Source organism: Heptranchias perlo, chromosome 4 (genome assembly GCF_035084215.1).
Source record: "Heptranchias perlo isolate sHepPer1 chromosome 4, sHepPer1.hap1, whole genome shotgun sequence".
NCBI lineage: Eukaryota > Metazoa > Chordata > Chondrichthyes > Hexanchiformes > Hexanchidae > Heptranchias > Heptranchias perlo.
Window position 1 is genome coordinate 105,347,805 of NC_090328.1, and position 22,182 is coordinate 105,369,986.

Here is a 22,182-nt window from a genome sequence, read left to right on the forward strand (position 1 = left end):
TGTCTATCACTTTAAATCAACGTTGCACACTGATTGTAGCCATTTTCTCTCTACTTTACATGATTCCAGTGTTCATTACTTGCGTCTGCGCTAACTCCTATGCTAAGATGGCATCTGTCACACATCACTCTGGAAACGTGCTTGCTCATCCAAGATGCCATCTTGGATGTCGGAGAGGCCGTGAAGCTACACGGCCCAATTTAGCGCCCATTTAGTTTTGAGAACCTGGAAAATAATGGGAATAGGACATGGTGTGATGAGTCTTGATTTCAACATGGTGACGCTGTAGGGCGGAGAAAATGTATGTTTGGATGGCATGATTGTAGTCTACGAGAAACAAAGTTCAGAGAAACTATGAAATAAAAAGAGAACAAAAGATTCCAGAATAAGAGGCTAGAAGTGAGAGAATTGGAAGGAGCTTGAATAACATTCCTTTTACTACATACATCTTAATGGCTTTAAAATGTGAGAGCTTTGCTGCAGGGAAACTCCTATTCCCTACGAGCAAAGAAGAGGAAAAAGGTGCAATACTTGCGATGCTAGGTCTCTGCCCCCTTAACGTTGTCCAGGTATTTCTGGGACTTCCCCTGAGGTAGGTGGAGCACTCGCGAATTAAGCGGTTGCAAGCATGGTAATCCCATGCTAATGAGATAGAGATAATGGGCTCGATTTTCAGACCCCTGAGCCGGCGGGCTCGTGGCGGGGGGGGCTCCAAAAATTGGGCATTCCCGTGGCGGGTCCGGAGCCCGGCTCCAACCCGCCCACTTCCGGGTTCCCCAGTGACGCGCTTACATGCGCGCACAGCCCCCGCATGCGGGACTCCCGCTGGCAATTAAAGCCAGCGGGATGCCACTTAAGGTAAATAAGTAGATACTTCAGGTCGTTTGCAGATCTGATTGACCTGATATTTTAGGAGGGGTGGGATTTTCAAATCAACTTAGACTGTTACCCGTACTGGGAGAAACACTCCCAGTTGAAATGGACGTGTTGCAGCCATCATTCTGTGGCAGCTGCAAAGGTCCATTTGACAGGTGAGGGGGGAGACCCTCACTCATTGCAGGAGGCCACTTTGTCACTTTGGACAAAGTTTGGCCTGCACCACCCTCCTCCTAACAATAAAATTCACAAACTTGCACACTTACCCCGGTGTGCAGACACATTTACCTACCTTGCGGACCCCCTCAAACGTACATCTTCCGGATGGGGGCCGCCATAGCTGCAGTCATGACCTCCTCGGAGGACGAACAGCATCACCAGCCTCGCCGGCTACGCCGTCCACCTCCGACACATGGAGCTCCACAACACAGTGCTGTGACACATCCACCTGCACGGCAGGAGGGAGGGCAACCGCAGAGAGAGATGCGTCGCAGAAGGCACTACCCTCGCCACAGGGTCAACAGACCGAGGCTCAGCTTCCTGGACCTTTCTGAGCAGCAGTGCACACGGAGGCTCAGAGTCACTCGACATGTAGTCGTGGACATCTGCAGCCTCCTTTGAGCTGCTCCCGGCTGGCCCGAGCACCATCTTCTTACCTGTCGTTGTCAAAGTCACCACTGCCCTCAACAACTTCTCCTTCGCATCCTTCCAGGGTGCCACCGGGGACATTGCCGACGTCTCTCAGTCGTCTGCAGAAAAGAGCCCTGCAAATACACCTACACCCACTCTGCAGTGACACAATGGGCCCGATTTTAGCACCCGGTTCCGGGTGCGTTCTCGGCGGGGGGGCCTCTAAAATCCCGGTTTCGAGGAGCGGGACCGGATCGCGCCTCGATCCCGCCCACTTCCTGGTTGCGCGCTGACGTGCGGGGGTGCGTGCGTTGGCCCCGCTGGTGGGAATCCCGCAGGCAATTAAAGCCAGCGGGGTTCCACTTGAGTGTATTTATCTAGGTATTTCAGGTCATTAAATGACCTGATTGAGCTGTTTATTTAACAGGTGTCGGATTTTACAGTGAAATGAGACTGTTTCCCATACTGGGGGAAACACTCACACTCTCAACGGACGTGTTGCAGCCAGCAGCCTGTGGCAGCTGCCAAGGTGCATTCCACAGGTGGGGGGGGGGAGAGCCTTCACCAACGCAGGAGGACACTCCGTAACATTGGGCAACGCCTGCCCTCCACCACCCTCCTCCAAGCAAGAAGATTCACCGGCGTGGAAGTCCAACCCCTGTGCGAGGACACACTTTTCTAGCGTGCACAACCCCGCAAACCTAAACCTGCCAGATGGGTGCTGCGTTGACATCCTCGGAGGACGAACAGGATGACCAGCCTCAGCAGCCTCGCAGTCCACGCCGTCCGCCTCAGAGACATGCATCCCCACAACACGGTGCTGCGGCACATCCACCTGCACAGCAGGATGGAGGGCATCCGCAGAGAGAGATGCGTCGCAGGAGGCACTACCCTCCGCACAGGGTCTACAGACCGAGGCTCAGCTTCATGGACCTCTCTGAGCAGCAGTGCATACGGAGGCTCAGAGTCACTCGCCAGGTAGTCGCCGACATCTGCAGCCTCCTCAATGACGAGCTGCTCCCGGATGGACCAAGCAGCATCTTCTTACCCGTCGCCGTCAAAGTCACCACTGCCCTCAACTTCTTCGCCTCCGGATCCTTCCAGGGTGCCACGGGGGACATCACCGGGGTCTGTCAGTCGTCTGCACACAAGTGCATAAGGCAGGTCACCGATGGGTTGTTCCGCAGGGCCTCGACCTACATCAACTTCGCCATGGATGAGCGCAGCCAGACGGAGAGGGCGGTTGGATTCCATGCTGTGGCTGGCTTCCCACGGGTGCAGGGTGTAATCGATTGCACCCACATAGCAATACGGGCACCTCCACATGAGCCAGGGCTGTTTATCAACAGGAAAGGGTATCACTCCATGAACGCCCAGCTCATTTGTGACCACCGCCAGAGATTCCTACACGTGTGCGCCAGATACCCTGGCAGCTGCCACGATGCCTTCGTCCTCAGGGAGTCCACCGTCCCGCCCCTCTTCCACGCACCCAACGCCGGCAACGGCTGGCTCCTCGGCGACAAGGGATATCCCCTGCACACGTGGCTTATGACACCTCTGAGGAACCCCATTACCGAGCCACAGCGTCAGTATAATGACAGCCACATTGCTACCAGGTCTACAATTGAGCAGGCTATAGGGCTGCTCAAGATGCGCTTCAGGTGCCTTGATCGTTCCGGGGGAGCGCTCCAATACACGCCATTCAGAGTGGGACGAATTATAGTTGTCTGCTGTGCCCTGCATAACATGGCACTACAGAGAGGGGTGCCGCTGGAGGAGGCCCCATGCACACCCGCCACCCACATTGAGGACGACAATGAGGAGGAGGTGGAGGAGGAAGAGGAGGAGGAGGAAGAGGGAGAGGAGGAGGAACGACCCATGCGCCGAACACCGGCTCACCTGCGTGCTCGTCAGGCCAGGGAGGCACTCATATGCCAACGGTTCTCCTAACATCACACTGTGTGAGGCGTTCACATGTCATAACGTGCACAGACGAGGGTCCATACAGGCTCCCTCCACAGAAGAGTGGTGCCTGTACACCTGCACCCACTGGATTATGCTCAATGGGTGGGACGGGGTGGTCGTCGTCATGATGAGGCGCAGGGAAGGGACATATTGCACAAGCCGCAGAATTATGGACAAGAGGTGGCAGCATTGGTGAGAAAAAGTGAGTTTATTTTGTGGTGACATTCAAAGAGTAGAAAATTAAAAAAAAACGACAAACACCCTGTTGCAATCCCTGTGTGCTCACGGAACTTTAGGCGTTCGTTTTCGGGACCCCCTACGTGGTGCTACCCCTGTGGCTCCAGCAGAGGTGGTGGCAGGTTGCTCCTGTTCGTGCCCTGACCGGGTAGATGCTTTGGGCCGACGCCCCCTGGGTTTCGGTGCCCGTGAGGGCACCTCCACAGACTGCTCCTCCTGCACCTGTGCAAGGGCAGACTCGGCCACCTGGAGAGGATGGACTATTGCGGGCACTGGTTGAGAGGGGGGCAACGGGTGAGACTTGGGGGCGCCTTGAGTAGCGTCCACACTTCCATTTCCCCGTTCACCATCTTCCCTCTCATGGCCAAGGCCCACATCACCCCTTCCACCCTGCTGGACGGCAGTTTGGATGACGTGGGTGAGACCTTGCAAGGCCACCTCCAATGTATCTGTCAACCTGTTGATGGCGGCAGAATGTTGTTCACCCTGAATCCGAACAGCCGTTGTGAGGGCCTGGATGGACTCATTGGTGAGCTGTGCGTGACGCTCGAGGGAGGCTAGCCTGTCCTCCACCGCAGACGTTCCCACACCTACCCGCGACACTATCTCAGAGATGCCTTCACGTCCCTGCGACACTATCTCGGCGATACCCTCCTGCACCTGTGCCACCATTCCCCTCATGCAGGAGTTGGACTCCTCCATCCTCCGTGCGATTGTGGAGAGTGCGCGTGGCACCTCTCCCAGTACCTCAGCAATGTTCTGGTGCCCCTCGACGACTCTCCTTTTGACAGGTGGCCCCCTGGGTTCAGCATCTGGGTCCGGCTGAGCAAAGCCTGGAGAAGAGTGCTCCCACCGACGCGGACCCTCCGCGGCTGACCCTGCCACCAGGGTCTGCTCATGCTCATGTGTGCGCGGTGACTCACCATGTGCAATCCCAACTAGCTGAGGGGGGGGATCCACCGAGGTGTGTGTATCTGCGCTGGTGGATGCAAGGCTCATGTGTGACGATGCACCCTCAGAGACGGGCATGTCCTCTGAGGAATCGCCCTCAACCGAGACGTCGATCGCAGACGGTCCTGGAAGAGAACAGAGGGAAATATCAGGCATGTGACCAAATGTGGCGGTGCGGCATATGCCATGTGATGCTACGATCATTCACGATCATGAGTGATGAGTGCCAGCTTTCCCTTACCGGCCGTTTCGCCAGAACCAGACTCGCCATCCGCCATCGACAGGCAATGCAGCGTGCGGCTGATCTCCAGTGCCTCGACCTCGGCGTCTGTCAGGGCCATCTCGTGTGGCGGGCCCCCTCCGGTGCATGCCCTATCGCGTGCGTTCCTGGCCCTCTTCTCCTGTGAGGGCAAAACACAAAAACGTTATTGAGTGATGATTACAATGTGAGACGCTTCAAGCATTGGTGTGATTGGGTTGAACGTGTGCCAGATGGATGGGAGGATGCGTGTGCCACATGGCCATCCCATTGTATGGGCATTGGGGTGTGTGGTAGTGGTCGAGTGGGGACAGGGACGGTGGGTACGTGCAGGCACTGTGAGGATGATAGTTGGGTGGCTGTGAGGATTGGTGCGGGAGCGCAGTACTGTCAGTGGAGATGGGGTTGTGAGGTGTTTGAGGTGATGTGGAAGACGGAGTGATGCAGAATGCGTTAGTGTACTCACTTTTCCGGACCTGGTGAGGTCATTGAATCTCTTGCGGCACTGAATCCAAGTGCGGGTGGTGTTTCCCCTGCTTGTGACCTCCGCGGCCACCTCCTCCCATGCCCTCTTGGTGGCGCTGGCAGGGCACCTCCTTCCATCCGTGGGGAACAGCGTCTCCCTCCTCATGCGGACCCCGTCCAGCAGCACCTGGAGGGCGTGGTCCGTGAAACGGGGAGCAGCCTTACCCCTGTGCTCCTCCATCCTTGATGGAGTGTAGTTTGTGGCTGGAGGGGCTTTGGTGGACTGCCCCTTTAAATAGAGCGCAACCATCGCTCAGACGTCAATGCGCATGCGCAGGCCGCCGGCACGCAGCTGAGAAGCGCGGAACCCGTAACTGCCGGCTAATCACATCAATCATCCCGCGATCGCGTGCGCAACGCACTCAATTTGGCCGGCGCGTTTTCCTCGAGCCCGCCCGACCACCCGCTGCCAACCCGCACCCCTGGTAAAATCGGGCCCAATGGGTGGCATCAGTTGTGGGTCTTCATAGTGATCCTCAGGAAAGGGCATTATTGCACAAACCAGACAAGATTCGCAAAGACTTGGCAGTAGTGTTGACAATATAATGTGTAATGTGAGTTGATCAGAAATCAAATATAAGAAAAAACCATGACAAACCCTCAAACACCCTTGTGCATCCCCTTCATGCTCACGACACGTTTGCCTTACGCTTCCTACTGCACATATGTGATGCATGCCCTGTGGCTGCAGCACAGGTAGTGGCAGGTTGAGTGAGGCTGACTGTGGAATAGATGCATGAGAGGGTGAGTATGAGACGAAGCCATGAGATTGTATGAGGATTGGGTTGAGTGGTAGTGGTGGGATGAATATTGGCGAGGTGAGTAAGTGCAGGTAAGATGAGGATGAACTTTGAGTGGGTGTGAGGGGTGATGTGATAGAGTAGTGTTAGCAGTGCAGAAGGAGATGTGGGGTGGGGGCGGTGATGTGGCAGACGGAGTGTAGGGGAATGAGTAAGTGTACTCACTTTGGCTGACCTACTTAGGTCATTGCAGCGCCTCCTGCACTGTATGTAGGTGGGCGATATGTTGTTGGTGCAGGTGACCTCCTCTGTCACCTCGAGCCAGGCCTTCTTGGTGGCAGAGGCAGGCCACTTCCTCCCGCCCGCCAGGGAGAAGATCTCTGTCCTCCCCCTCCTCCTCACCCCATCCAATAAGACCTGGAATGAGGCATCATTAAACCTGGGAGCAGCCTTCCCCCTGGGCTGCTCCATGCTGTAATTTTGCCTATTTCTTGCAGCATCAGTCAGTGGAGGACTGCCTCTTTAAATAGGGCTCCTCCAGCTGACAGCCTATGATGCACCTGTGCAGTCCGCTCGCTGCGCAGCTTTCAGCGCGAATCCCTGAAGCAAAGGTAAGTACCTTCAATCAAGCTGCGATTGCGTGTGGAGCACCCCGAATTCACTGGGCGCATTACCCACGCACCCAGTCGACCCCCCGCTGCCAACCCGCCTCCCTCCTAATATCGGGCCCAATGTTGCAACATCTCCCTCATCTCAATTTCCTGCATCTCTGCTTGGCGGAGGTTAAATGTAGGGATGCCCCTTGATAGTGCCCTGCCCGCTCAGCTCCGAGAAAGGCTTAGATGCAAGCCTTTGGAACCAGCCAGATGGTAGGGCAAGCAAGATGGACGTAGGAGGTGAAAGCCTTCTGGCTTCTGTTTTGGGGCAGCAGTCAGAAAATCCCGAAGTCAATGGCCGATACTGCTGCTGCAGGTGCCTCAGGCCTGATACAGCAGTTGGTTTTCCTCAATCATTTCAGGCACAAGCCCCTGCCAAGGGGCTGCGATGGCCTGTGCTTATGGTAACCGAAAATGCAGGCAGGTTCGGGTCAGATCAGATAAGAGCGCGTTTGTGCCCAGGTGGGGGGAGTGAAGCCTCATACAGACTAGTAACCCTTAAACTCTAGAAAATGACACCCAGAAAATGTGATCCTGGATATCAGATTAAGAGAAATTGTTCAAATTGAATTGTACTATATTAGAAATACAAGAGGCAGGAAAAGCAAAAATCTTGTAATGTAGCAATTCAAAAAATAATTGTGTAAACATCAACATTATTTTACTGAGCAATGACTCAATATTGTACTAATATCTTCATAATTTATTCTCATTAAACAGTCAAATTGCCAGGTATAAGAACATACATTGATCCTCATACCTATGAAGACCCAAGTCAAGCTGTTCACGAGTTTGCCAAGGAAATAGATGCATCATGCATTACTATTGAAAGAGTCATTGGAGCAGGTGGGTTAGATGATAAGAATCCTTGTTACTTTGTTAGGTCATGTGCTATTACAGTAAATAGAGTTACTTAATATCACAACATCTTATTTTTCATTCAAGGTGAGTTTGGCGAGGTGTGCAGTGGCCGCCTGAAGTTACCTGGGAAGAGAGAGTTCCCAGTTGCCATCAAAACCCTAAAAGCTGGTTACACAGAGAAGCAGCGCAGGGATTTCCTTGGTGAAGCAAGTATTATGGGACAGTTTGACCATCCAAACATCATCCACCTGGAAGGGGTGGTCACTAAAAGTACGTAACCTTCTATACCTTATCTACCAAACCAATAAGTCAAACACAGTGCTATGAAAATGCAGATTGGGAAGATATTTAGTACTGGAATTATTTCTGGAAATGTAAATCATAAATCATTATTCTCAAAACTTATTTAGATTAAGAATTTTAATTCATTTCCAAAGTAAAGCCATGCATTCTGCATATAAATATATATTAAAGTATGCTTCTAACTAACCTGTACTATTGTATGTTAACTTTCACATTTCTGAAAAAGCTGTTAGGTGTGTGGTTGAAGAATGCTTCTCAATAAAGTACTCGTTAGCTTGTTCAACACTGGATCTGTGTTTCACATTGTTTAACTTCAAAAAAACAAGAACTCAAGTATTATATCAGACTCGTGCACATGGATCATGCAATTTTTTCTTAAAGCAAAGAAGATTCTGACTGGATCCCTACCTGTGGTGGAGTGATATTATTATAAAAGTCTACTAATGTTGTGATTACCAGTCTGACCATAACTATAACCATTGTTATTTTATTAGGAACAAACCTCAAGTTCAGATTATCTTTTAAATTTACTAGTATATTTTGTAGAGTACACTTCATATACTCCAACTCAACTATTAATATATGGAGTTTTATTTCAGTCAATAAATAAGAAAAGATTTCCATTTAGACAACCCACCCTCACAGAACATTCATCACACAAAGCAAACAAAAAAGCACAACTGCCCACAGCGTGTCAATAAAATATTCACACCTAACAACAGAATATTCACTTATAGATTTCACACTGTTCGATGTCAATAAACTCCCAACTCCACTAAATAGTTAATTGGCCACTGTGTTACATTTCTTTTTGATGCAGAGCGTAAACTGTATTGTCAGTTAGGGCAACACTATTTTCCAGCATGTGTTTGCTTTGTTATTCAGATTCCATTTGCAATATGAAAATTGTTGTCCTTATACTGTACTTCATCAGTAAACTGTGCTACCAAGCATTACTGCACACACATACTACATTAATTTTGGGGAGGGATGTTATTCACAATAGTATACTGCGAGGTATTAATTATATGCATTAATAAAGCAAAGTTTTTACTAACGTTGTAACATATTGACCAGCTAATTTGCCATTCTACATTAATACTCAATTTTATATTTTTTAATGTTATATGTTACTAACCATTACTTGCTTGTAAAGTATTTTGAAAAAATGAAACCATTGGAGAATATTTTCTTTAAAAAAAAAATCAGAAACACTACAGCATAGGAATGAGGGACATTAAGGTTTAAAGAAATACATTTTGAATTTTTTTAAGGTGTTTATGAATAATGTGCAAATTGTTGCAGTTGTAAAAATAAAATCTACTTGACTCCCAGTGTTAATAGCTTGAGAAACACGCTGTTTATTAACTGATGAAGACACCTAAGTGACTGATTGCTCATTTGTTTGTCAGGTTCATTTTTCTCTCTGTATCTGAATTTTGATTTACTGTCTTTGAACATTACCTTTGTGCACGATAAAAAAATAAGTTGGTGTCATTTGTTTTTTAAACCAACAACTGCTGCATCGAGCCTGTCACAGTTTTGCCACCAAATACTGGTAGTTATAATGTTCTCAGAAAGACTATATTAAGCTTTCCTCCTTTTCTTCCTACTCTTACATGCATGTAAAACAATGTTACAGTGAAATTATGTATTTCTTAATACACTTATTAGAAAAGGTAGATATATTAATAACTCGTGCAAGGAAATTAGAATCTAAATTAATGCCATGTCATGAAGCATATTAGCGTAAAAAGAGGTACAAAACTGTAGAAGTATATTCCATAAATAAATGGCTGTGCTAAAAGTTGCTCATCCATAATAATTGAACATTAAGGTTGGTAGCTCTCTGTTCATCACTTCTTTCAGGTGATACTCTCTGCTGTGCGGTTTCGTAAACACAGAAGCACTCTTGACATGAAATTAACTTATCAAGAGCAAACACTTTCATGTACATATTTTTGGGCAAATTGATTACCTGAAATGAATTGTTTTAACCAGCATACAGGGTTTTTTAAAAAAATATAAAAGCAGAACATCCAATTCTAATTAAATTATATGTTCTTTTATTGTACAGCTCATCTATAATTGCTGGTTTTGTTGTAATACACCATTATATTGATTTTGAAGCCTAATCAAATAATCAGCTATAATGGAGTGCAGGACAGAAATATCATTTCAACCAATTGATAATCTGTTAAAGTACATTCACGGTGTCTGTCTTCTTGCTTCCTGGGACAAACCCCCACTCTCAATCAAGTTTCTTCAGTCTTTGACATTACCTCCAATGTGTCACAATGCTGATGGGATGAAATCATCATTTTCTCTTCATACAGTAGGTTTGTCATTGCTGTGCTGTGAATATATTTTCCACTACAAGCTTGAGAAAGCTGTCAGTACTTAGATAGGGAAGAACAGAGGGAGAGAAAGGCATACAAAAGATGCATGTTTTTTTAAGGGGGTATAGTTAAATAAATTGTTTTACCAAAGTAATTGCCTTCATATGAACTAATCTATAATATGTTAAAAATCTTACATTGTGCACACTTCCTGTCAACTTTTACCATTATAAATTCTGACATCAACATTTATAATCGGAACTACCTATGTAAACTTGTCACACTGTAATTACGCTCTCCCACCAGTAATAGCACTGCAGTGCCTCAGTTTTGCATCTCCTAGCTCCTGAGCCTGGACTGCAGAGAAACTCCTACGTTCCAATCAACTGTCTTTCTCTGTTTCCCAAATTATCATATGTTTTACTATCTAATTATCGGTAATATATATTATATAAAAATAAGGACAGAATAGATGACTTTAAAATGCTGACTGAATTACGTGCCCTGGTCCAATTATCCCCCACCCTATAACCCTGCTTCATCAGGAGACTGCACTTGGTCTCGACTCCCCGTGTGCAGTGCCACAGGGGAATTGAGTTGTATGTATTTCATATTTGCCTAATTAATCGAGAAAAATAATTGGCTTGGCCAAATTAATTTTCTATTTACAGGTAACATGACTGGTGTGGTAGATTTTCTGAATTATTGATCTAAATACGGAGGTCACTCGCCAGAAACATTAATTGGAATATCTGGGGCAGTGCCACGGCTCACCCCATTTTGGATGGGGAGCACCACTGACCAGGTGTGAATCTCGGGAAAATGTTATTTTCTGCCCATTAAAATTTAGGGATGGAAAATCATGGGTTGCATGCTGGCAATTTCTCAACATTCGCACCCTACAATCGCATCTTCTACGTGCCTAATGTTTCTGTAACAATTTTAATAAATGACTTCTTTTTTTATATATATTTTAAGGTAAACCAGTAATGATAGTGACTGAATATATGGAGAATGGCTCTCTTGATACGTTTTTAAAGGTGAGTTTTGCACATTCCAGAAATTAAATCATCAATTAATTGGCAATTTATTGGTTTAATTGTTCCCTTATGTATTACTAATGGGATAGGAAATGATGTATTGTCATAATGTATAAATCGTCTTCAAGTTGAAAAATCAATGCAGTAGGATTCATTTTATGAGTTAGTGTTCCTAACATTCAGCCCTGCTTGACAGCAGAGCAGATCGAGCAATTAAGTACTGTGGTCAGCACACCCAATTCACAGCTCTCCAGCTTATCTGATCCTTAACATTAATTACCAGAAAATTAGGCTGGCTTCAAATCGAGTGTATTGACCTCTGCACCCAATTGTCCATTCTGCCCTCTCATTGTGCAAGTAAAATGTATCCCAGTATTGAAGTGCATTTAAATTGCTTCAACAGACTACGGTATTGAAAGAAAACATTTATCAAAAAAAATCATTGAAGTAAAATTGTATAATTTGATATAAGGCATATGATACAGGTTTCCATTTTGGTTAAGATAGTCATGATGTTGAAAGAAATGGAGTCACTTATTGAAAATACTGCAATTGTTTCAAATCAAATCTTAAATCAAGACTAGCGGGTGATTTCCAAGCATACACTGGCAGCGGGAAGCCTCACCTTCCAGCAGTGCATATCGGAAAATCGCAATGATCCAATAATTTTCCACCCATTCAAATCAATGCATTCACAATGGGCAAGGTTCTGCACCACCAGCTCATACACAGAAAAGCAAATGCTGGTGATCCTCTGGCTGTGGTTGCATAGGTAAGAGTGGAACCAAACGAGGGCAGTCTCACTGAGTGGGACAATGGAGGAGAGGTGTTGGAGGAGTATAGTGTGGTCAACTGTGTCAAAGATTGCAGAGAGCTCGAGAAGGACAAGGAGGGATAGTGCACCACGGACACAGTCACATCTACAGAAGATATCATGTGTGAAAATTAAAAGGAATTCAGAGTGAATCACTATACTTTCTTGATTGTTGGAAATTCTGCCAGAAGTAGGGCAGGCCCTTCTTCAGTAGAGATGTCACAAAAAGAGGCAGAGAAGGGAACGTGCTCCCTCTACCCAGTCTAACCTACGTGACTCCAATTCCACACTATGTAGTTGACCCTTAACACCAGTTTGAATGGGGGGAATGAAAGGAGAAGGCTAGCTTCAATGGGTGGGGGAAATAAAGACTACTGGTTTGAATCGGATTGGAGATGTAGAAGAGTGTCAACTTGAACGAGATTGTGAATAAGAGTGTCAGGATGAATTGAGGAGGAAGGAGAAGGGCGCCAGGTTGGAATGGAGGGAGGAGAGGAAGAAGAGCTAGTATGAAATGGGAGGGTTAGAGGAGGAGACAGTGCCTCTGAAAGGGTGTGGATTTGGATGGGGTACAGTGTCTCTGTGAACTGGGCAGTGGGGAGGTTGGATATGGGAGAACGAGCGTTGAGGTAATTTTTTAGTCTGATTGATCTGTTGAAAATCCAAATGTCACTTTGTTTTGCAGAATGCATCATTATTAGTGTAAAATTTAAAATCTTCCAGAGGAGCCTATACCCGGACCCCCCTAGAAATGCTCTGCTAATTTTGAGCTTTCAACATTTGGATTTTCCCTTTCAGGCTTTCATGTCTTTTTGCTTTCTCTCCAAAGTGAAGGAATATCGTGTAAACCTACAGCTGAAATTACAAAGCCGGGGTAAATTATTTGTTTTCACAAGGCTTATAAATCAGTGCTGTTCTTGAGTTGTCCATTTTTTGGAGACTCTGCTTGCTTTCTTGAAGCACTTAGTCAGCTTTTGCTAGTTTTCCAAGATTACATGCATCTATATTTAAACAGTTAAATTCACTGTTAGTGGGGATTTTACATCTGATGCCCTGTTTCATGCCAGCAGGAAGTGGAATCCTGCCCCCCCCCAAGGGAAAAACTCCAAATGATTATGGGATTTTTATATATAAAAGAACTACAACTTTAATTGGTTAAAGTGGTATTAATTGGTGACTTAAGTTGGCCCTCACCGCATTTTTGAGCTAATGGTGCAAATCAAGGCCAGGTGGCAGATACTTGAATGAGCATGTAAGATGTTCTTTCGTGGTTAGCTGGCTTTGAATTTAATACCTCAAAAATTAGGGAAGTTTTGTTTATTGTGACGTGAGGAACTTTTGTACTTTAAAGACAAAAGTTTTTTGATGTGTGTTTGTCCTTTCTGATCAGACCGGAAGACCACAGCACTGATCTGTAAAATAAACATTTATTTCAATTTTGTTCTTTGAAATGTTATCTTATTTTGCCTCTGCCCTATTTATTTTCTTCCTTGAAGTTGTTCCTACTCCCCACATTCCACACTATCCCATGACCAAGAGGATATGCAGACAACCAGCTCTTGAGCTTCTGCTGGTGCCACTCTAGTCTTAATGAATAGAAATGACTGTTGGTGATATTAGCAGATGTAAGCTTAACATGTTCGTATGATAATGCTTTGTTCGGTATTTTAATGGAGACATTAACCAATTTAAAATGGATCTCTTTCTTCAAAGCCACATTTCAATGCATTTACAATTAAGTAATAGTTCAGTTGAGTCTTTGCTCATTCCTTTACCAAATTTCTTTTTAGTGGTAAAGATATCAAATGACCAATTCTTTAACTCTTCTTTAGAAAAACGATGGCCAATTTACAGTAATCCAGCTGGTAGGAATGCTGAGAGGAATTGCCTCCGGAATGAGGTATCTTTCAGACATGGGTTATGTCCACCGAGATCTGGCTGCTCGAAACATCTTAGTCAACAGTAACCTGGTCAGTAAGGTTTCTGATTTTGGCCTTTCCCGAGTACTGGAGGATGACCCAGAAGCTGCTTATACAACAAGGGTATGTGAAACTACATTTGGTCTGTGTTGTTTTTGTTCGTAGTTTGAATAATTGATGGGATAACAAGGGGTGCAACAGTAAAAAGGACAGATGTATTAGACCCTGGGTGTGGCTGACATCACATAAAGATTTAGGAAAATTGTAGCGGGATATCAACAGGCAAGTCTTAGCTTTCCCACGGCCTAATGCAAGTGATAGTGCAAGTGAACTTCTCCATACAAGAAACATAATTCCAGACATTGACACTGTCTGGGAGAGTTTGATGGGCAGGAGAGGAGATGTCTGGAGCTTTGTTGCTGGTAGGCGTTATTGACTTTTTTGGATTGTTGCAAAATATTGAGGTGCAGCCTCAGCAACTTTTGCATTCCTGGCATAAACATGGAAGCCTGGTTTCAGTTTTTTTTAATTCATTCTCGGGACGTGGGCGTCACTAGCAAGCCCAGCATTTATTGCCCATCCCTAGTTGCCCTTGAGAAGGTGGTGATGAGTCTTCTTGAGCCACTGGAGTCCATGTGGTGAAGGTACTCCCACAGTGCTGTTAGGTAGGGAGTTCCAGGATTTTGACTCAGCGACAATGAAGGAACGATGAAGTTCTGGCTGCAGGGCTAGACTTTGGTGGTCAGTAGCTTACTCATCTAAAGCTTCCAATGTTTTATAATGTAAAGCTGGCTGGAAATTTCGCATGGCATAACAACAACAACAACAACAACAACAACAACCATTTATATAGTACCTTTAATGTAAACATCCCTAGGCGCTTCACAGAAGCATTATCAGACAAAAAATTGACATCGAGCCACATAAACATATATTAGGGCAGGGGGGTCAAAGAGGTATATTTAAAGGATTGGCTTTATGGATGAGAGAGAGATAGAGAGGCGGTGAGGTTTAGGGAGAGAATTCCAGAGCTTAGGGCCTAGCCTGCCAACGGTGGAGCGATGAAAATTGGAGATGCGCAAGAGGACAGAATTGAAGGAGTACAGAATCTCAAGGGATTGTAGGGATGGAGAAGGTTACAGAGATAGAGAAGGGCAAGGCCATAGAGGAATTTGAACATAAGGATGAAAATTTTAAAATCGAGGCTTTGCCATACTGGGAGCCAATGTAGGTCAGCGAGCACAGGAGTGATGGGCAAATGGGATTGATGTGAGTTAGGATACGGGCAGCAGAGTTTTGGATGAGCTCAAGTTTACGGAGGGTCGAAGGTGGAAGGCCGGCCAGGAGCATAAAAGCAACATACCTAACTTGCCCACAAGACCGTATTTATACACTGGCATCCCAGCACTTCAGGGGATTTTACTTAAAAGCTGTGCCAACACGGCAGCTTATTATGGAATCTGCCAGTATTGCTAGGGTATAGATATGTACACACAGTTGATCCTGTCTTTCAGCTCCTGCTCTATAGAGGAGAGCTGACATTATCGTAATAACAAAGCATTTTGGCTGTTCAATTGAACCAAGCCACATTTGAAACTTTGCTGGCTCAGATAGAACTTGTGCTGGATTTTTATCTAAATCTCCCATTTCCTGCAAAAGTGTAATTCTGTATGAATTCGGTATTTGTTCATATGTTGACTGTGACCAAATAACATTTTCATTCTGCAAATATTCAGCCTTGGAATACACTGCACTGCTAACATGCCAACATTCTACGCTCTTTCAAATCTTAAAAGTTGCTACATCCTTGAAAGCTCTGTTGCTGCTACACAAATATCACTGGATGGTTTCAGTGCATGTTATAATATCTCTCATTCATTTCTTCAATTCATGCTTAACCAGGGATTTACATATCCTCAGGCTTCTTCATAGAAAAGACCATCCCTAAATCAGCTTGTTGGAATTAAAATGCCAGGCCAACAAAAATTAAATCGTGTACTGCTGAATAAAGGAGCCCTCCTAAATATATGTAAATATGGGGTCAATCAATGTTGTCAGGACCACCCCCACTGCCATTTTTGTGCCACCACTACTGCCTCGACTCACCCAAAAACCATGGGTAACACAGTTGGGGGAGCAGCCATTTATATGATATTTAAAGGGATCCTCACTTGCTCTTATTTAAAATACTGTAAAGATATGGGAGACATTTTGCTGGTAGTTTATGGTGGATTTTCGCTGCAGAGATGATTTTTAAAGTGCTTGTAGTGGTTATAATCTCAAGGGGCTTCTGGCAGTACACTTTATTCTACATGGGGATACTTCTGGCAATGTCACTGTGGCTAGAGTAGCTTTAGCACGGGAGGTGGAAGACAGTTGTGGCTCAGTCAAGGGCTCTTGAAGTGCTTGCGGTCAACAGTCCCTAGAAGATCGGGCCTGGGAGGACCCAGTTACAGCAACTTGGTGGCTATCGGGGCAGAATAACCCAACTGGCTTTTTTGGCATTGGTTGGCAAGGGTACAGATGTGTTGTCATCCTGAGTGAGGGTAACGCATTCCACTCCCATTATACTACTGATCCTACTATCGGTCTGAGGCTCAGCACTCGCACTGATCTACAGGAGAGCAAGCTCTAGGACATCCGTGATCCGATTGAAGCTCCTATCCATTCAGAGATGGTGGAGCCCATACTACGTGGTCCCAGTATGAACATCCTTTAGAGATGCTACAACTGGTGCCTCAGATTCCAGGAAGGATGGTCCAGCTGCTGTATACAATGAGGTGACAACACACTCCATGGCTGATGGTAGAGTGTGGATATCACACAAATTAGTAATGGACTCCTCCACTTCTCTCCAACATGTAGCTCCCTGGCAGACAGTCCAATATGTTCAGCAATTGCATTTTTCTTTTAAAGGCCGGGCCCCTAAAGTCTGCATCTCTGTCCTCTTCAGCAGAGCAAGGACCCAAACCTGCCCTGCAACAATCTATTTTCTGAGCTGTCATGACCACGTGTACCTGTTCCTGCTCACGTGTTCTGTGACTCACCCTGTCCAGACCACTCTAACTCACTAACTATACCACCCAGCATGCTAATTTCTATGCTGATGCTTGGAAAAGTAAGAGTGAATGATGGTGTACCTTTGGGAGAGTAAGCACTTAGCAGATGAGTAGCAGTGCAATGCAGCTCCAGGTTGTCATGCTGCGTGTGTGAACTAGAGAGTTAAATGGAAAGAGAAAAGCAAGGGAAATTGGTCAAAGAGCCTCGCCATCTCCAATGTGTGTCTTCCCTCTGTCACTGATGTTGATGACAATTTCCTCTATTAATGTCAGAGTTTGCAATGGAACGGGACTTCCTCCTGTTCCTGAGGTCTCCCTTTGATTGTGTACCAGCATCTCCTGCAAGTAGATTAGTATTGGGTTAATGTGTGCCCTGTTGAAGGGTTCTGCAGATGTGTGAGGTAGTTTAAGCAGCAAGTGTGAGCAAAATGGGCAAGTCATTGTGAGGGCAGTAGCAGGTATTGAGTGTGTTACTGCAAGCAGAAGGCAGTTTCCCATTGTGATTAGAGGAGAGGCCTGTGAAACAGGGGAGAGAAGGAATCCTAGTTATGGGGCTAAAGTATGGTGTCGCAGGGCTGTGTAGAGAGTAAGAAAGATATGAAGAGGAGTCTTACCTTAGCAATCCTTGTAAGGTCATTACATTTCTTCCTACATTGCAGCCAGGTCCTAGGAACTATTCTGCTGGCATCAACTTGTCCAGCTATCCATTGCTGCTGGCCAATTTGCTGGGGCACCTATTGCCATCTGAAGGGATCGGTTCTGGGGCTGGAATTACATCGAGGTACATCGAAACAATAGCATAGAAATAGGCCATTTGGCCCAACAGGTCTATGCCGGCTTTTATGCTCCATGTAAGCCTCCTCCCTCCCTACTTCATCTTACTCTATCGGGATACCCTTTCTCCATCATGTGCTTATCTAGCTTCCCCTTAAATGCATCTATGCTATTTGCTTCAACTACTACTTGTGGTAGCAGGTTCCACATTCTTACCACTCTATTGGATTTATTAGCGCCTTTTTTATATTTATGACCTCAACTTTTGGACTTCCCCCACAAGTGGAAACATTTTCATTGCGTCTACCCTGTCAAACCCTTTCATTATTTTAAAGACCTCTATCAGATCACCCTTCAGTCTTCTCTTTTCGAGAGAAAAGAGCCCCAGCCTGTTCAGCCTTTCCTGATAAGGATATCCTCTCAGTTCTGGTATCATCCTTGTGAATCTTGTTTGCAACCTCTCCAATGCCTCTATATCCTTTCTATAATATGGAGACCAGCATTGTGTACAATACTCCAAGTGTGGTCTAACCAAGGTTCTATACAAGTTCAACATAACTTCTTTGCTTTTCAATTCTATTCCTCTAGAAATGAACCCTAGTGCTTGATTTGACTTTTTATGGCCTTATTAACCTGCATCGCTACTTTTAGTGATTTGTTTATCTGTACCCTGAGATCCCTTTGCTACTCTACCCCATTTAGACACTTATTATCCCAGCCTCCTTATTCTTCCTACCAAAATGCTCCACCTCACACTTATCTATATTGAAATTCATTTGCCAATTACATGCCCATTCTGATGCATTCTTCCTATGTATAAATGACAACCGCCCAATTTGGGGTTGTCCGCAAATTTTGAAATTGTATTTCCGATTCCCGAGTCCAAATCGTTAACGCAAATTGTGAACAGCAGTGGTCCCAGCACTGATCCCTGTGGAACACCACTTCCCAATTTTTGCTGGTCTGAGTAGAAATCCTTAACTTCTACTCTCTGTTATCTGTTTTGTAGCCAGCTTGCTATTCATTCTGCTACCTGTCCTCTGACTCCACATGGTCTGACCTTAGCCATGAGTCTACAATGCTGTACCTTATTAAAGGCCTTTTGAAAATCCAAATATATTACACCTACCATATTACCCTTATCTACTCTTTCTGTTACTTCTTCAAAGAATTCAGCAATGTTGGTCAGACATGACTTTACCTTCTGAAATGCATGCTATTATATTTTTGTTCTCTAGATGTCTTTCCATTACATCTTTGAGTAAAGATTCCATTATCTTTCCTACCACCGATGTTAAGCTAACTGGTCTATGGTTCCTTTGACTTGTTCTATCTCCCTTTTTAAATATAGGAATAACATTAGTTGTCCGCCAGTCCTCTGGCACTATTCCCTTTTCTAGTGATTTTTTATATATATGTAATAGTGCCTCTAATATCTCCTCCCTAACTTCTTTTAATATTCGCGGATGCAATCCATCAGGATCGAGAATCTTATCCTCCCTAAGTTTGATTAGTTTATCAGTTATCGCCTCACTTTCTATCTTAAATGTTTTAATATCTTTTTCGATCTCTTCATCTAATGTCCTGCCCACCTTCTTAGTTTCCCTGCTAAATACGGAGTCAAAGTAATTATTCAATAATCTGCCATTTCGCTGTCATTACCTGTGAATTTATCTTGTGCATTACTTAGTAGCCCTATCCTTATTCTGATTTTTTTTTTAGTTATTTATGTGTCTGTAGAATACTTTGCTATTTCTTTTTATATTTCTTGATAGTTAAATCTCGTAGTTCCTCTTTGCTTTCCTGATTATTTTTTTGACTTGTCTCCTAAGGGATCTGTTCAAAATGGGTGGGTTCCAGCAGAGCTGGGACCAATGTCCTCGTGAGGAAGATAACTAGTGCTGCGGAGGAGGGTTTAAACTAATTTGGCAGGAAGATGGGCACCAGGTTAAAACATTAGAGAGGAGAAACAAGGTGCACAGAGGACTGGGAGAGACAAATAACACTAGAGTAAAGAATTGTTCAGAAATAGGAGGGATCAGACAGGGGGCAAACACGAGGCAGTCTAAGATGAGTTTGGAGTGCATGAGCATAAATGCACGTAGCGTGGTAAATAAGGTTGGTGAGCTGCAGGCACAAGTCGCCACATGGGACTGTGATAAAGCGGCAATAACAGAGACCAGGCTGAAAGAAAGGGAGGATTGGGTACTTAAGATTCCTGGCCACAAGATATTCAGGAAAGGTAGGGAAGGAAAGAAAGGAGGGGGGGGGGTCAGAAAAACTATTATAGCACTGGAAAGTGATGGTGTAGTTGAGTGGTCAAAGACAGAATCTATTTGGTTAGAATTAAGGAACAATAAAGGATCTATTATGCTACTGGGTGTATAGTATAGGCAACCAAATAATGGGAAGGAGATAGAGGAGCAAATTTTCAGGCAAATTACAGAAAGATGCAAGAACTACAGTGTAGGGATAATGGGGGACTTTGATTATCCCAATAAAGACTGGGATAGTAAAGTGTAAAGGGCAAAGAGAGGGAGGAATCCCTGAGATGTATACAGAGAACTTTCTTGATCAGTGTGTTTCCAGCCCAATGAGGAAGGAAGCAGCACTGGATCTAGTTTGGGAATGAAGTGGGGCAAGTGGAGCATGTTTCAGTGGGGGATCATTTGGGGAACAGTGATCATAATATCATTAGGTTTAGAATAGTTATGGAAAAGGACAAGGAGGGTAAAACTACAAGAGGATTAATTTCAGTGAGTTAAAAAGGAATCTTGCTCTGTGGATTGGAATCAAAAATTGGTAGATAAAACAGGAATTGAACAATGGGAGGCCTTTAAGGAGGAGATGGTTCGGGAACAGAGTGGACACATTCCCATTAGAAGGAAAGGAAGGGCATCCAAAGCTGGAGCTCCCTGGATGTCTAAAAATATAGAAATTAAATATAGACTTTCAAAAGGCATTTTCTAAAGTGCCACATAATACACTTGTAAGCAAAATTAAAGACCAAGGAATTAAAGGGACAATGGCAGCATGGATACAAAATTGGCTAAGGGATAGAAAGCAGAGAGTAGTGGGGAATGGTTGTTTTTCACTCTGGAGGGAAGTATACAGTGGTGTTCCTCAGGGGTCGGTATTAGGACCACTACTCTTTTTGATATATATTAATGACCTGGACTTTGGTATAGAGTGTATAATTTCAAAGTTTGCAGATGACACGAAACTCTGAAATGTAGTAAACAATGTAGTGGATAACAGCATACTCCAGGAGGACATAGACAGCCAAGTAAAATGGGCAGACACATGGCAGATGAAATTTAACGCAGTGTGAAATTATACATTTTGGTATGAAGAATGAGGGGAGGCAATATACACTAAATGGTACAATTTTAAAGGATGTGCAGGAACGGAGAGACCTGGGGGTGTATGCACACAAATCTTTGAAGCTGGCAGGACAAGTTTAGAAGACTGCTAAAAAAGCATTTGGAATCCTGGAATCTCTATATTAATAGAGGCATAGAGTACAAAAGCAGGAAATTATGCTGAACCTTTATAAAACACTGGTTAGGCCTCAGCTGAAATATTGGGCTCGATTTTACAATGATGGCGGGTTGGCAGCAGTGGGGGGGGGGGGGGGGGGTGAAGGCGCGCGTGGCAAACCCACATGAACAAAATTTATCATTTCCAACGCGATCGCATGTTGATTGATGATGATAAACATCCTCTCCGGGTTTCGCGCCCGGCAGCCAGCCGTTAGGAGCTGCAACACGAAGTGGGGTGGGGGGCGAGAAAGAGAGACAGTGAGATATAATCTGGCGCTGGAGTGGAAGATCGGGGGTGGACTGGGGGGTGAAGAGGGGGACATCGGGGGGACATCAGGTGGGAGATCGGGAGTGTGAAGAGGGGGACATCGGAGCGGGAGACATCGGACATCGGAGCAGGGTGCAAAGGTAGGTTCATTTAGTGTTTTTACTTCCTTCCATGGTTTTTTATTTAATTTATTTAGTTTCTTGTTCCCTGATCCGGCCCTTCACGCCTGGTTTCACCAGGTGTGAATCAGAAGTAGTGGGCAAGCCGCCCAGGTAAGTTAAAAAATCTTTCTAACTACTTAATCTGTCACAGGTAAAGTGCCTTAAGTACCTCAATGAGGTACATTTGGCTCTTTAACTGTCATCCCGCCGGCTTTAAATGACGGCGGGACTTCTGTTTTCAGGTCGTCCACGTGCACACAGGT

At 45.2% G+C, this 22,182-nt stretch overlaps 1 protein-coding gene across 1 annotated transcript in view; it reads left to right on the forward strand.

Annotated features, from left to right (window-relative positions):
* LOC137321173 (ephrin type-A receptor 5) overlaps positions 1-22,182 on the forward strand; it is a 365,797-nt gene that overhangs the window by 315,397 nt on the left and 28,218 nt on the right. The window contains exons 10-13 of the mRNA XM_067983437.1: positions 7,560-7,685; positions 7,785-7,970; positions 11,321-11,382; positions 14,029-14,238. Coding sequence (XP_067839538.1) covers positions 7,560-7,685; positions 7,785-7,970; positions 11,321-11,382; positions 14,029-14,238 — 584 coding nt within the window. The remainder of the gene's footprint in view (positions 1-7,559; positions 7,686-7,784; positions 7,971-11,320; positions 11,383-14,028; positions 14,239-22,182) is intronic.